Source organism: Vicugna pacos, chromosome 3 (assembly GCF_048564905.1).
Source record: "Vicugna pacos chromosome 3, VicPac4, whole genome shotgun sequence".
In the NCBI taxonomy this organism is placed as follows: domain Eukaryota; kingdom Metazoa; phylum Chordata; class Mammalia; order Artiodactyla; family Camelidae; genus Vicugna; species Vicugna pacos.
The window spans coordinates 28593350-28607152 of NC_132989.1; the positions used below are offsets into that span (position 1 = coordinate 28593350).

General features: G+C 32.8%; 1 protein-coding gene across 6 annotated transcripts in view; it reads left to right on the forward strand.

Annotated features, from left to right (window-relative positions):
- The window catches only part of KIF3A (kinesin family member 3A), a 149278-nt gene that overhangs the window by 16032 nt on the left and 119443 nt on the right, over positions 1–13803 (forward strand). For all 6 annotated transcript variants that reach the window (XM_072957387.1, XM_072957398.1, XM_072957408.1 and 3 more), the window contains exons 5-8: positions 6152–6257; positions 10590–10729; positions 11143–11340; positions 11706–11880. In XM_072957387.1, the coding sequence (XP_072813488.1) occupies positions 6152–6257; positions 10590–10729; positions 11143–11340; positions 11706–11880 (619 nt within the window). The remainder of the gene's footprint in view (positions 1–6151; positions 6258–10589; positions 10730–11142; positions 11341–11705; positions 11881–13803) is intronic.

The window sequence follows — 13803 nt, forward strand, 5'->3', positions numbered from 1 at the left end:
CTTTTTCCTGAAGGAAAAACTAAACTTTCTGATTGAGAAACTCTAGTTTGAGTACTTTTGGGTAGTAGGTTCTCACCAAAGACTGCTTTCATCCGGCATCTTAGAAAAGGGAGGTGTGAAATTATATGCATAAATATCTGATAATCACAAAATTTGTCAATTGGTACGTTATGCTTTTAACTGACAAATGTGGCTGATTCATATTCATTATATTGTTAGGTTGAGATATAATTCATCCTTTTAAACTGTAAAGTTTACTGATTTTTAGAATAGTCACAAAGTTATGCAACCATTCTAATGTTCTAATTCTAGACATTTTCATTACTCCAGAAAGAAACCCCATGCCCTTTAGAAGTCGCTCCCCATTCCCCCTCCCCCCTGCCTCCTGGTAACCAGTAATTTACTTTCTGTCTCTCTGGATTTGCCTATTCTGGACATTTCATCTTAAGTGGAATCATACAGTTGTGTTGTTTTATGTCTGGCTTCTTTCAGTTAGTGTAATGTTTTCAAGGTTCATCCAGGTTGTAGCATGAATCAGCGTTTCTTTTCTTTCTTTTTTTTTAGCAGTTTTATTGAGATATAATTTACATACCATACAAATTACCCATTTAAAGTATACAGTTGGATGTCTTTTGACATATTCATGCAGTTGTGGATCTGTCACCACAACCAATTTTAGAGCACTTTCATACCCCAAAGAGAAACCCTATACCACTTAGCTGTCACCTTCCAACCCCACCCCTCAATTTTCCCAGTTTTAGGTAGTTACTAACCTTTTTTTTGGTCTCTACAGATTTGCTTATTTTGGTTGTATCTTAAAGGAATAATACAATGTGTGGCCCTTTTTCGAATAGCTTCTTTCACTTAGCATAATTTTTCGTGGTTCATCCATGTTGTAGTATATACTGTTCCTTTTTTTTTTTTTTTTGCTGAATGACAGTGCATTTTAGGGATATACCACATTTTATTGGTTCTTTCATCAGTTGAACATTTGAGTTGTTTCTACTTTTTGTCTGTTATGAATAATACTGTTATGAACATTCCTTGTACAAGTTTTTATGTGAATACAGGCATACCTCTTTCTATTATGCTTCACTTTATTGCGCTTTGTGGATATTGTGGTTTTTTGTTTTTTTTTTAACAAATTGAAGGTTTGTGGCAATCATGCATTGAACAGATCTGTCCAGTACCATTTTTCCAGCAGCATTTTCTTTTCTTTTTTTTTTTTTTAAATTTATTTATGTTTTTAATTGCGGTACTGAGGACTGAACCCAGGCTCTTGGTGCATGCTAAACATGCACTCTACCACTGAGCTATACCCTCCCCCTCCAGCAGCATTTTCTTACTTCATGTCTCTGTGTCACATTTGGGTAATTCTTGGAATATTTTGAACTCTCAGCCAGCAAAAAAGATGATGACTTTTTGAAGGCTCAGATGATGGTTAACGCTTTTTAGCAATGCTAAAGTTTTTTTTTTAAGTATTTTTAAATTAAGGTACAGACATTATTTCTTTTAGACATAATGCTTTTGCACACTTAATAGACTACAGCATAGTGTAGTGTAAATGTAACTTTTATAAGCACTGAGAAACCAAAAAATTTGTGTCACTCACTTTATTGTGGTGGTCTGGAACTGAACCTGCAATGTCTTCAAACTCTTTTTTTCAGTTCTCTTGGTTATACATCAATGAATGCAATTGTTAGATAATGTGGTAACTAATTTTGACCATTTGAGGAACTGCTAGACTGTTTTCACAGTGGCTGTGCCATTTTACATCCCCATCAGCAATATATGAAGTATCCAATTTCACTGCATCCTCCTCAACGCTTGTATTGTCTGTCTTTTATTATAGCCATTTTAGTGGGCTTGATTTCCATTGCCCTAGTGGCTAATGATGTTGAACATCTTTTCATGCCATTTGTTTATCTTCTTGGGAGAAATTTCTGTTCAGATCCATTGCTCATATTTAATTAGGTCTTTCTCTTTTGGTTACTGAGTTGTAATAATTCTCTGTATACTGCAGATACAAGTTTGTTAACAGAGATATGATTTCCAGAAGATTTTTCGCATCTATGCGTTGTCTTTTCACTTTCTTGATGATATCCTTTGAACCATAAAAGTTTAAAATTTTGATCATGTCTAATTTATTTATGTTTAGGTTTATTGCTTGCACTTAGGTGTTATATCTAAGAAATCATTGCTTCATCTAAGGCCACAAAGATTTATGCCTTTGTTTTCTTCTAAGAGGTTTTTTATTATAGTTTTAGCTCTTATATTTGGGTCATTCATTGTGAGTTAATTTTTTGTATATCTTGTGAGGTAGAGGACCAACTTCATTCTTTTGCATATGGATACCCAGTTGTCTTGACACCATTTATTGAAAAGACTATTTTCCTCCCATTGTACTTTGCTTTTTTTCACTGAACAATGGTTTGTGGCAATCTTTCCATATCAGTATGGAGAAAGTGTCCTCATTCTTTTTTTTTTTTGTCCTTTTTTAAAGTTGCATAGTATCCTTTGTATAGACGTAATTTTAATTTATTTAGCCAACCTTCTGTTGATGAACACTTGGGTTGTTTCAGATCTTTTGCTGTCACAAACAGTTATGTACTAAATAGCCTTGTACATTTGACATTTCATATGTGTGCAAGCATATTTGAGGATAAATTTCTGAAGCAGGTTTAATGAGTCAAGTGGTAAATGATTGGTAATTATTGCCAAATATGTTAATATTTTAGTGTATGAGGCAAACAGAAATAAAAGATTAGTCTTTAAAAATTAATATTGGAATTTTGATTGGAATTGCATTTTCCGTAAAATAATTAGAGAACAATGTATGTAGAATAACAGTAGGATAGAATATAGAATAATAGTAGCCACCATGGTAGAATGATGTAGAATACACTTAGAATAACAGCAGCTGCTGTTACTGTGTTTTTATGATATGGTAGTGGGCATTCAGTACAGTAAATTGTGGTAGTAGTACATGCTTTATTTCATTTACTCCTCCAAACAGTTCATTTTGTGCATATGAAAACTGAAAACTAGAGGGTTTTCCTGACTTGCTTATGTGGCTGGTGAATGGATTAAGGATCAAAAGATTGGTTTCTGAGATTCTATCATCTTAGCTTAAATTCTGGCTCTGATCTCTTGAGCAGGTTACTTAATCTCTATGAGCCTTAATGTTGCTGCATGAAAATGGGAATAATAATAATAATAGTATTTACCTTATAGGATTGTTGCCAACATTAACAAATAAGTACAAAAAGTTAAAATCAATGTTTGGCACATAATAAACTATTAACTAAATGTTTGCTGTTTTTTTATTTCTTTTGAAGTTTATGATATAAACTGAGCTTTTGGAGCAGTATATTACAGGCTTAGGGATTATTTGTGTTTGTTGGACCTTAGTAAAGACTTATTCTGTAATGATAATGTGTAGGTAACAATTGTAGAGATAAGTTTCTTTTTTGATAGTTGTCATCCTTAGTTTTGATGGATACTTTAATTCTATGCTTTTTACCTTTTAAAAGTTATCGTTTTATTGCACAGATTATTCGAATAAAAATTATTTGGAAAGATCATTTCTGTTTTTGTACAAGTAATTAGATCAGATTTATTCTCCGGAAGTCTTATCAATGGTTCTGAACCAAATTAGACCCAATGCCACTTCTTTCAACATATATTTTGTAATGCCCCTTTGACTATCCTGAAATAAAATTCATAGATGATAAAAGTCTATCTACACACAGAATTTTAAAAATATCAATATAGTGCCCAATTATAAAAGAGAATAAAAGTACTTAAAAAATAAAATGCTAGTATTTCAGTATATAAATGCTTAGATGTGACCTCACTCAACAACATAATGAAGTAATCAGAAGCATATATAATCATTATGACTGTAACAGCTGCAAATGCAGACTTGCTTGTATGCTATATTGGTGATCTAAACACCTTAGTTGTTACTTTCAATTACATGGTCTTTTAAAATAGTAGTTAGCCCTTACTAGAGTTTTGAGCAAAATGAAGTAGTTCTTTCCTCAGTTTTCCTGTGTTCCTGTGGAAAAGCACTTTGTCTTTATATATGAAATAGAGTTAGGATCTAGATTCAGGGAATTGTAAATTGTTTTTTCATCCATGAGTATCTGACATCCAGCACTGTATGGTGCAGTTCATTGAAATCATTCCACCAATTTCAGGGTGTTTAGTATCCCAGGCCCCTACCTATGAATACTAATAGTGTCCTTAACTGAACCAGAAACTGCCCCCAAAATTTCTAAAACATTCTGGGCAAGGGAGTAACTGCCCCCATTGAGATCCATTGTTTTGGTTTTATCAACTATTTGTTACATAAATTAAATTCTGGTGTTTTTAAGGAAAAAATTCTTTGATAGCGTCACTACTCAGTTTTTTAAGGTTTCACAAACAAATAATAATAGACAGTAATATATGTCACTCACTCATATTTACATGCCTGACTTCTAGATGAACTTGCCATCTCTGAATCAGACTCATTACCAGATTTACTCTTTGAGTTTCCAGCTGTACCTAGACCATAGTTAAGTTACCAGGACCCTCTAACAAATGTGAAGACCAGGGCCCTCTAATGAGGGTAAATACCAGGGGTGTCTCTGAGAATGATTAATTCTTTCATTTCTTTTCTCTCCTTTCAGTGGGGTCTCCTCCCAAACCAGGGCCAGCATCCCCTAAGGAGGATCAAAATCAAGGAGAGAAAGCAGGATTCAAACTCATGTACTGAGACACTCACACATACACCCAAGATAAAAGCCAAACCAATTCTGGAAGACTCACTTTGATACAATAGTATAAAAGCATATACATACGGAATTTTATGCCATTTTCTTTCCCTTTGGCAAAACAGTTCTAGTTGAGTATGTGTTAGAGTCTTAAGAGCCACTGAGCGGCCATCATTCCTCAGAGTCTCAGGAATATTGGGACTATGTGGTGTTACAGTAAAATATCATTTTCTTTCTTTTCATGGGAGCATAGGTGAAGATCTCCCAGTTTTTGCAAAATATACCCTGGGGGACAAAAAGATTGAACAGAGCTCTCATTAACCATTATTCTTTCACGTGGCAGGCATTACCGACAGGTAGATCAGTATCTGGCATCGTCTCAGGATTGCAGTTCCCTAGCACAAGAATGGAATGTTTCCTACCTGCCATTCCAGACAGCGTTGCTGATGAGCCTTGGTCTAATGGGGAATTACTTGGTGCTGGATGGCCTAGGGACTTCTCCACCCAGAAGGGAAAGTCCAATTAAAGCGGCACTCTGTTCAAAACCATATGACCGAGTCCTACTCATTCCCCCTGCAAAAAGTAAAATTCCAGTCAAGGCAACCCAGTGAGAGAGGAATGCCTTGGTGTCATCATATGCAAGGTTCCACCACTTAACCAGAGATGCCTTACAGACCAGGACCAGAACTGTGTTTCCTTTACCACAGAATCAAAAGCACCATGGGCCATAATGCCCGCTTAGTGGCAAGTGCTCAGGGCTGTCCCTGAGACAGAAGTGTTCAAGGAGATGCTGGACAAGTGGATTTTGTATTTCTTTCTGTATTTTACAGATAGTTTCAAAATACTGTCTGTATTTTAGATAAGTCTATCCTAAATACATCCTTCAAACTTGGTGAAACTTCTCATAAAGTTACTTACAGAAAGGTAGTTTTTACATGGATGCCATAGATCTGATTATTTCACTGTGTGAAATTCTCCAGTGGCTTCAAATTGCTGTTACAATAAAGACCAATAACTATGCTTAATCTTATCTCCACCTCCCTCTATAGCTAGATAACCCACCTGTTTCCCCCTTTGCTTTCTACTCTTTCCCTGGCTTTTGTTTTTTGGTTGTTTTTTAATTTTTAAAGAACCTAGTTTCTACACCCCCCCCATTTTAAGATTTTTGCATGTACTCTTTCCCTCCTATTCCAATATAATTTTTGTGTGTAATTATTCATTTGTATATTCTCCATGTAGGTTGTCACCTTGACAAGTGTAGAAACTATGTCTACCTTGTTTATCACTGTATCCTTACTATCTAGCAGTGTGTTCAACACATAGTAGATATTTAGTAAATAACTGGGAGAATTATGGATATATGTGAAAAGTTTTATGTTTTTTTCCTTTAGGTTAAAGAAAGACCTGATGTGGGAGTTTATATCAAAGATTTATCAGCTTATGTGGTAAATAATGCTGATGACATGGATAGAATTATGACACTGGGCCACAAAAATCGTAAGTATAGTGCATAATTGTGATTAAACCTTTATGTCTGGAGTAGCCTGGTTTGGAAGCAAAGCTGGTGTGGCATTTTGCCTGTAAAGACTGGATATTTACATTTTTCAAAAATCCTTCCTCTTTGATTATATATTGTGTGAAAAGCATCTGTGAATGAAAGATATCATAGACTGTTTTTCATGCCGACCAAATTTTGTGTCTTAATAATAGTGCTATGTCTTTGAGACTCTCGTGTATCTGTCTCTTGGTAACATTTATTGAGCACTTCCTATGTGGTAAGTGCTTGTGCTAATGCTTTGTGAGAATGATCTCTTTTAATCTTGAAAGTGGACTAAGAAGATAATAAATTCCTGTATTGTGACTGAGGAAACTGAGACTTAAAGTAATTTGTCCAAGGTCATATACTATTTAGTAAATGACAGAGTTAGTATTTGAATCTACACCATTAGTCAGCATTAACCAGGCACTATAATGCCTCCCTTTTGTTGACCAAAAAAGCAAACAAAATTAAATGGCATTCTTTCAAGTAATCACTTCACATTTTTTCTAAATAAAGAGCTTCAGCAATATTGCTAATGCCCCAGGCCCAGTACTAATGAAGCTGCTGACAGCAATTAGAGACTAGAGGTAACAGGTAAGAACACAAGACATGATCATTTTTAAAAAGTTTTTTTGACTAGATTAAAAATCTAGCAAACTCAAGGAAATGAAACAAAAAATTGAAAAAATCAGTTGCATTCTTAAAAACCAAGTAATAGAAAAAGACCAAATTTTAATAGGAAATGAGCAAAAGATACATATGAATATGTTGTTTACAGAAGAACTGTACACAGCAATAAACATGAAAGGATGTTCAATTTCACAAATAATAAGGAAAACGCATATTAAAGCAACAGTGGGAAATATTTTACCCATCAGTTTAGATAAAGGGAGATCCAGGTTGGTGAGGCTCTAAACAAATGGGTACTGGTGATGGGAATATAAAGTGATACAGCTCTTTTGAAGGGTAGGATAGCAGCATCTGTTGACGTTTTTAAGAATGCATTCTTTTTGACTCACTGTCTCCATTTCTAGATATATAGTCTAGAAAAATATTCTTAGGTGTAAACCAAAAACAGAAAACCTTATTACAGTACTCTGTGTGACAGCAAAAAGTTTGACACACTATAAATATCAATAAAATACTGGTTATATAAATAGTGGTACAAAAATACTGTGAACTAGACTATAATGAGGCTGTAAGAAAAATAATGAGTTAAATGTACATGTAGAGGCCTGCAAGATTTTCAAGATACATTGTTAAGTGAAAAAGAAAGCTAATTAACATAGTGTCTCCTGCATCATCCCATTTATATATGTATAAAAAAGCTGAATTAGAATACTGTATGTTTATGTTAGAATACTATATGTATATGTCACTTTGTTTTTTGTATATTTGTATTTTGAATTTTTTACACCAGGAATATGTTCATATATTGCTTATGTTATTTAAAAAATTTTTAACATAGAATCCATTCACAGTAGTGACCAAAATCTTCCATTAGCTTTACCCAAGAATTAATTTAACTTGGTATGTGACATTTGTTGAAGGGAAATGAAAAAATTCCAAGAGAAATGAAAGGATAAGGAGATTTGAAGACCTAAGATAGCAGACAGAAAGATACTCTAAATTAATAAATAGATTGAATTCAAGAATTAAACAATTAGTACAAATAGTCAAGTAGAAAAGTTTGCACATAAAAATACAAAATTTATCACTTTGAAATATAGTAAAATAACTCTCTAGTGGAAATAGCAGAGGGTGGAAATGTGACAATAAAAGCTGCTATTCAAAATAGATGAAAAATTGATACAAATATTAAATTTCTATCTATTTTGTACAGGTGGTCATAGTATAGAGATAGTTTTGCACTGAAGAAAATAAGTCATTTATCTCATGAACAAATACACAGCCTGCCTAGCAACTAAAATGCAAACGTAAAATAGATACATTTATATTGTGGGCATCATTGTAAATAGATTTAATATTTCTGCAGGGGAGTGTTTTTCAGCCTTTAAATCATGATTCTTCTTTTTAAAAAATTGTCTTTTTGCATAGGTAATCCATACACATGGTATAAAATGGAAAGGCACAGAAGTATGTGTTGAAAAACAAGTCTCTCTCCTACCCTTGTGTCTTAATCACCTGGTTCCCATCCCTGGCGGCAACCTCTGTTAGTTTCTCAGGTGCCCTTCCTGGTATAGTCTATGTGTGCCCACGTTTGTGTGTTTTTAGGGAGAGTACCTGTTCTCTTTCTTTATGAGTCGGATAATAGTATTCTTTATTCACTTAACAATGTTATCTTGGAGATCATTTCACATTAACACATACTAGTACATATATAGTCATTTCTAAGTAACTATATAGTAGTTATTTCATTGGATGGATCCACCTAATTTATTTACCCAGTCTTTTATTGATTGACTTTGGGTTGCTTTCACTCTTGCTATTATGATCAGTACTGCAGTAAATATTCTTATATATACATGAGTTTATACACATGCAGGAATATTTATAGGGTAAATTTTTTCATACCTTCTTGAAAAACATAAAAATTTAATTTTTTATACAAAAGTAAATATTTTGACAAAAATTACAACCGTGCAAGTGCTTTGTCTTATTTCCATTATGTGCTATGTCAGTAGGTTGGAGCATTCAGTCTACTTGATTACTGCAAGCTGTTCTCTTTTAGGGATTATGAAGTTCAGTGTAGTCACTTTTGATAGTGTATGTGTTGCATTGCTTTATTTTCACAACCAGAATTGTAGAAAAATCACAATCCATAAATAGCATGCTTTACTTACAGTGCAAAAACAATAGGTATTAAAATATTTAATGACTTTTTCAAGTTACATGCTCTTTCCCACTCCAAATTGGAAAACACTGCTACAGTTTGATTTGATAACCACACAGCCATAAAACTATTCCTTTCCTTTGACCTGCTAGTTCCAGTTTGGAAAGTACATCCCATGCATATAACTCTATAAAGTGAAAGGTGTCTGCTCAAAGATACTCACATTAGTGTGCTTGATGAAGACCTAAAATAAGAAATAATCCCAAGTATCTCTTAGTAAGAGAATAACAAAATCAATTTTAGTGAAAATTCAAGTTATGTTTAAATGGAAATATATGTAGGAGATAAGTGGAAAAAACCAGAAGATAAAATAAGACCTACTACTCTGTGGAAATATGTATATGTGTCACTACTGATTAGATGATTTGAAGTGGTGTAAGATTTACTAGTTTTTTTAAAATATTTTTGGAAAAATTTATAAATTCATAACTTGATTTAAAAGAAAATAGAAAAATATAGTATGGAGTCACAAATCTTTGCATTTTCTTTCACTGATTTTTTCTTTTACCTTCTTTCATTGGGCTTTACTGTATCAGTGCAATTTATGTCCTAGTTATGACTTCTGTAGCCTTTTGCTAATGAAGAATATCCTTTTAATGTTTAAATTCTAAAATCACAGCTTGCATGGAGAAGTTCTACACGAATATATAGTAGAAAAATAGTTTTGACATTGGGTAAAATTAACATAATGCTTTTAAAATACTTTGGAATCTAAGGGAAAAAAAATACATGCCTGTTGTAACAACTGAAACAGACTTTTTTCCCCCCTTATTCATACGTTTTTCTTTGCACGATATATTCATGTAAAATATTTATGCATACATAAATTTGTAGTATATTTTGAATGGATGCTTTTCTTTTACAGAAATGGAATTACACTATATATTCCTGTCTTTTTTCTCTCATTCACATATTGTTGATATCTTTCCATGTCATTCAGATCTATCTTATTTTTTTTTTACAGACTGTTTAGTAATCCATAGTGTGACTATTCTTTAGTTAATTAACTGCTGTCCTATTGGTTGTTTCTGATCTTGCTGTTGCAAACAATACTGCACTGACTAACCTTGTGTCATCTAATGTATATACATGTAAGCATTCCTGTGGTTTAGATTCCCAGAATGTAATACTTTGTAGAGGCATCTGAAATAGCAGTAATTTTTCAAATTATTTAACATGTGTTTTTATGTGAATTAGTTATTTGTTTAGGCCAGTAATACTTGGAATTGAAATTAAATGTTTTATCCTAAAAACTTGTTTAATGTGAAAAAATTACAGGTTTTTGATTATCAACTTAAATTGTCAGGGAAATTTCTAATAATGGCTAAATACATCTAAGCATTTATGTTTTAGCCATGCTCTTTGGTTTTTGGCTGGATATTATTTTTAAAGGCATTCCATATTAACATACTTTTAAATAATTTTTTTATTCTAGGTTCTGTTGGTGCAACTAATATGAACGAACACAGTTCCCGTTCCCATGCCATCTTTACAATTACTATAGAATGCAGTGAAAAAGGCGTTGATGGTAACATGCATGTGAGGATGGGAAAGCTCCATCTTGTAGATCTTGCTGTAAGTAACAGGATGCTACCTAAGGGATAACTCTTATGATTTCTTTCTTTTTTCTTTTCTTTTTTTTATAAGTGAATAGAAATTCAAGTGAAAAGAAGTGATTATATATAATTTTAAGTTTTACTTGTGTATATGTTTAACTTATTCTTAATTATGGAATATTTCAAACCTATACAAAAGTAGATAGAATAAATCTTATGATGATTTCCCATGTACCTATCACCCAGTTTCAACATTTATCAGTTCATGCCAGTCCTGTTTCATCTCTACTCTCAGCTACTTCTTTCCTTCCAGTATTATTTTGCAGTGAATTCCAGGTATAATATCAGATTTTTTTTTTACTGTTAAAATACTTTTTTTTGAACTTTGGTGTTTTTTGTTTTAGCTTTATTTTTGTCTCTGTTTATTGCTAGGGTTCAGAAAGACAAGCAAAAACTGGAGCTACTGGACAGCGCCTAAGAGAAGCTACAAAAATCAATCTTTCGCTTTCCACCCTTGGTAATGTAATTTCCGCCTTGGTTGATGGAAAAAGCACTCATGTGCCTTACCGTAACTCTAAATTGACTCGTCTTCTTCAGGATTCCTTAGGAGGAAATTCAAAAACCATGATGGTAAGACTTAACTGGTGGTTTAGCTATCATCAGGCAAATTTAAGTTTCCTGTTTATGCTAGTAATTGGTATTCATCACATTTTAAAAACTATTATGTTACTTTTTAAGATACATGGTTATTTTTTAATACATCATAATTTAGTAGCTCGTAATTGTATTGTTTGGAAACCTGTGTGGTGATGCCCTCTTTTTTAAGAAGGCCAGAGTGGAAATATGGTCCAGAATTCTTTTGGTTATATTACTGATACTGATATATTATTAATAATGATATATCCATAATTCATATATTCATATTATATATGTTCATAATGGTATTAATTTTAATGGTGTCAAGTGTAAAGTGTTTCATATTTCTAATTTAACAGTGTGCAAATATTGGGCCAGCAGATTACAATTATGATGAAACCATCAGTACTTTACGATATGCTAATCGTGCTAAGAATATTAAAAATAAAGCCAGAATTAATGAAGATCCAAAGGATGCTTTGCTTCGTCAATTTCAGAAAGAAATAGAAGAACTGAAAAAAAAGCTTGAAGAAGGTAACTTTTTCTCAAAATATTAGTCTTACCAGTAAGTTGCTTAACTGGTGTTCTAATAAAAACTGCCTGTTAAAAATTCTTTGGGCTTCTAACACTGATATTTAAAGGAATATTTCTGCAAGGTAACTTGATATGTACTTTAGCATTTTCATATTACACTCAAGTAAAATTATATAATATTGGCATATATGATTCTTAAAATTCATTTAATTTAAACCTCCCAGTCCCCATGATCTTTTGTGAAGATTTCATAGAACCACTTATTAAATAATGAAGTTTTATTTGTCTCTGTGTGAGAACAAGTTCTACCATGTATGTGTTCAGTGAAAATGACCAGAGTTCTTTGCAATAGTTCTTAAATAGTCACTTTTGTTTCATGTAAACAAAGGGAGTCATGGGTAAACCTACTTTACTGTAAATAAAAATTCATTGCTTGAAAATTCTTAAATTTGAACATGAGATTCTGTTTTGGAAATTCTTTTCTAACAAGATGGTATTAGAAAGTTAGAATATTTGAAGACCTTATTCATGAGGGTAAGAAATTTACCAGCCATCATTAGGTGCTCAGTGACTCCCTGAACCTTCCTGCTAAGAACTAACTGGTAGAGGGCTCCTTTGCAAACCAGGTGAATAGAGGGCTTTGAAATTGCTTCTCTTCAGTCTGGGGAAACTGGTTAGATCAGATGTGAAATCCAGAGATGACAACATCATAAACGTTTGGAGAAGATGCTGATTCAATAAACTTGAGTAAAATTGTTGAGGAAAAGCAATAATGAAGCTGCTTCTTAGGTAATGAAATTTGGTATTTTAAATGTGACCACTAGGTGGTATTTATAGTCAGTATGTTTTAAAGATTGAAAATTTCTTAATTTGTTAATGTTGAGTTCATACCTTTATTTTGCTGACTTAAAAATATTTTTTATTGTGGTAAAATATACATAACATGAAATTCTCCATTTTAAGTACTATTGTATACAGTTCTGTGGCATTAAGTATACATTCACATTGTTCTGCAGTAATCACCACCATCCATCTCCAAGACTTTTTAATTATCCCAAGATGAAACTCTATACCCATTAAACACCAACTCCCCATCCCTCTCTCTTCCTCACTCTCTGGTAACCCACTCTTCTACTTTTTATTTCTATGAATTTGATTATTCTAGGTACCCCATATAAGTAGAATTATATGTATCCTTTTGTGTCTGGCTTATTTTACTTATCGTACGTCCTTAGTGTTCCATATTGTAGCTATGTCAGAATTTCCTTCCTTTTTAAGGCTGTATAATATTCCATTGTGTGTATATACCATGTCTTTATTTATCCCTTCATTCATTGATGGACACTTGGGTTACTTCTACATTTTGACTATTGTGAATAATGCTGCTATGTATGTGGGTGTACAAATATCTGTTTGAGTCCTTGCTTTCAGTTCTTTTGGGTATATACCCAGAAGTGGAATTGCTGGATAATATAAAAATATAATAAATTTCATTTTATTTGTGTTCTTATGATATTTTGTTGTTATAATCCAGCTAACAGTTTTATAATCCAGTTAATAGAATTGATTAAGCAATTCAAAAATAGACAAAAATGTTAAAAGAATAATTTTTTAACTTTCTATGTTGAAATAATTTTAGACTTACAGAAAAAACAAGTACAGCAAGGAAAGTTCCTTTATACCCATATCACCCAGCTTCCCATAATGTTAACTTCTTACATAATCATGGTACAATTATTGACACCAGAAGTTTACAGTGATGTAAACTTATTAGCTAATCCACAGATCTTACTAGAATTTTGACAATTTTCTCTCTAATACTCCTTTTCTCTAGTCTAGAATCCAACTGAGGGTCACACGTTGCATTTAGTTGTCATGTCTTTTTAGTCTCCTCCAGCCCCCAGTTCCCCAGTCTTTCTTTGC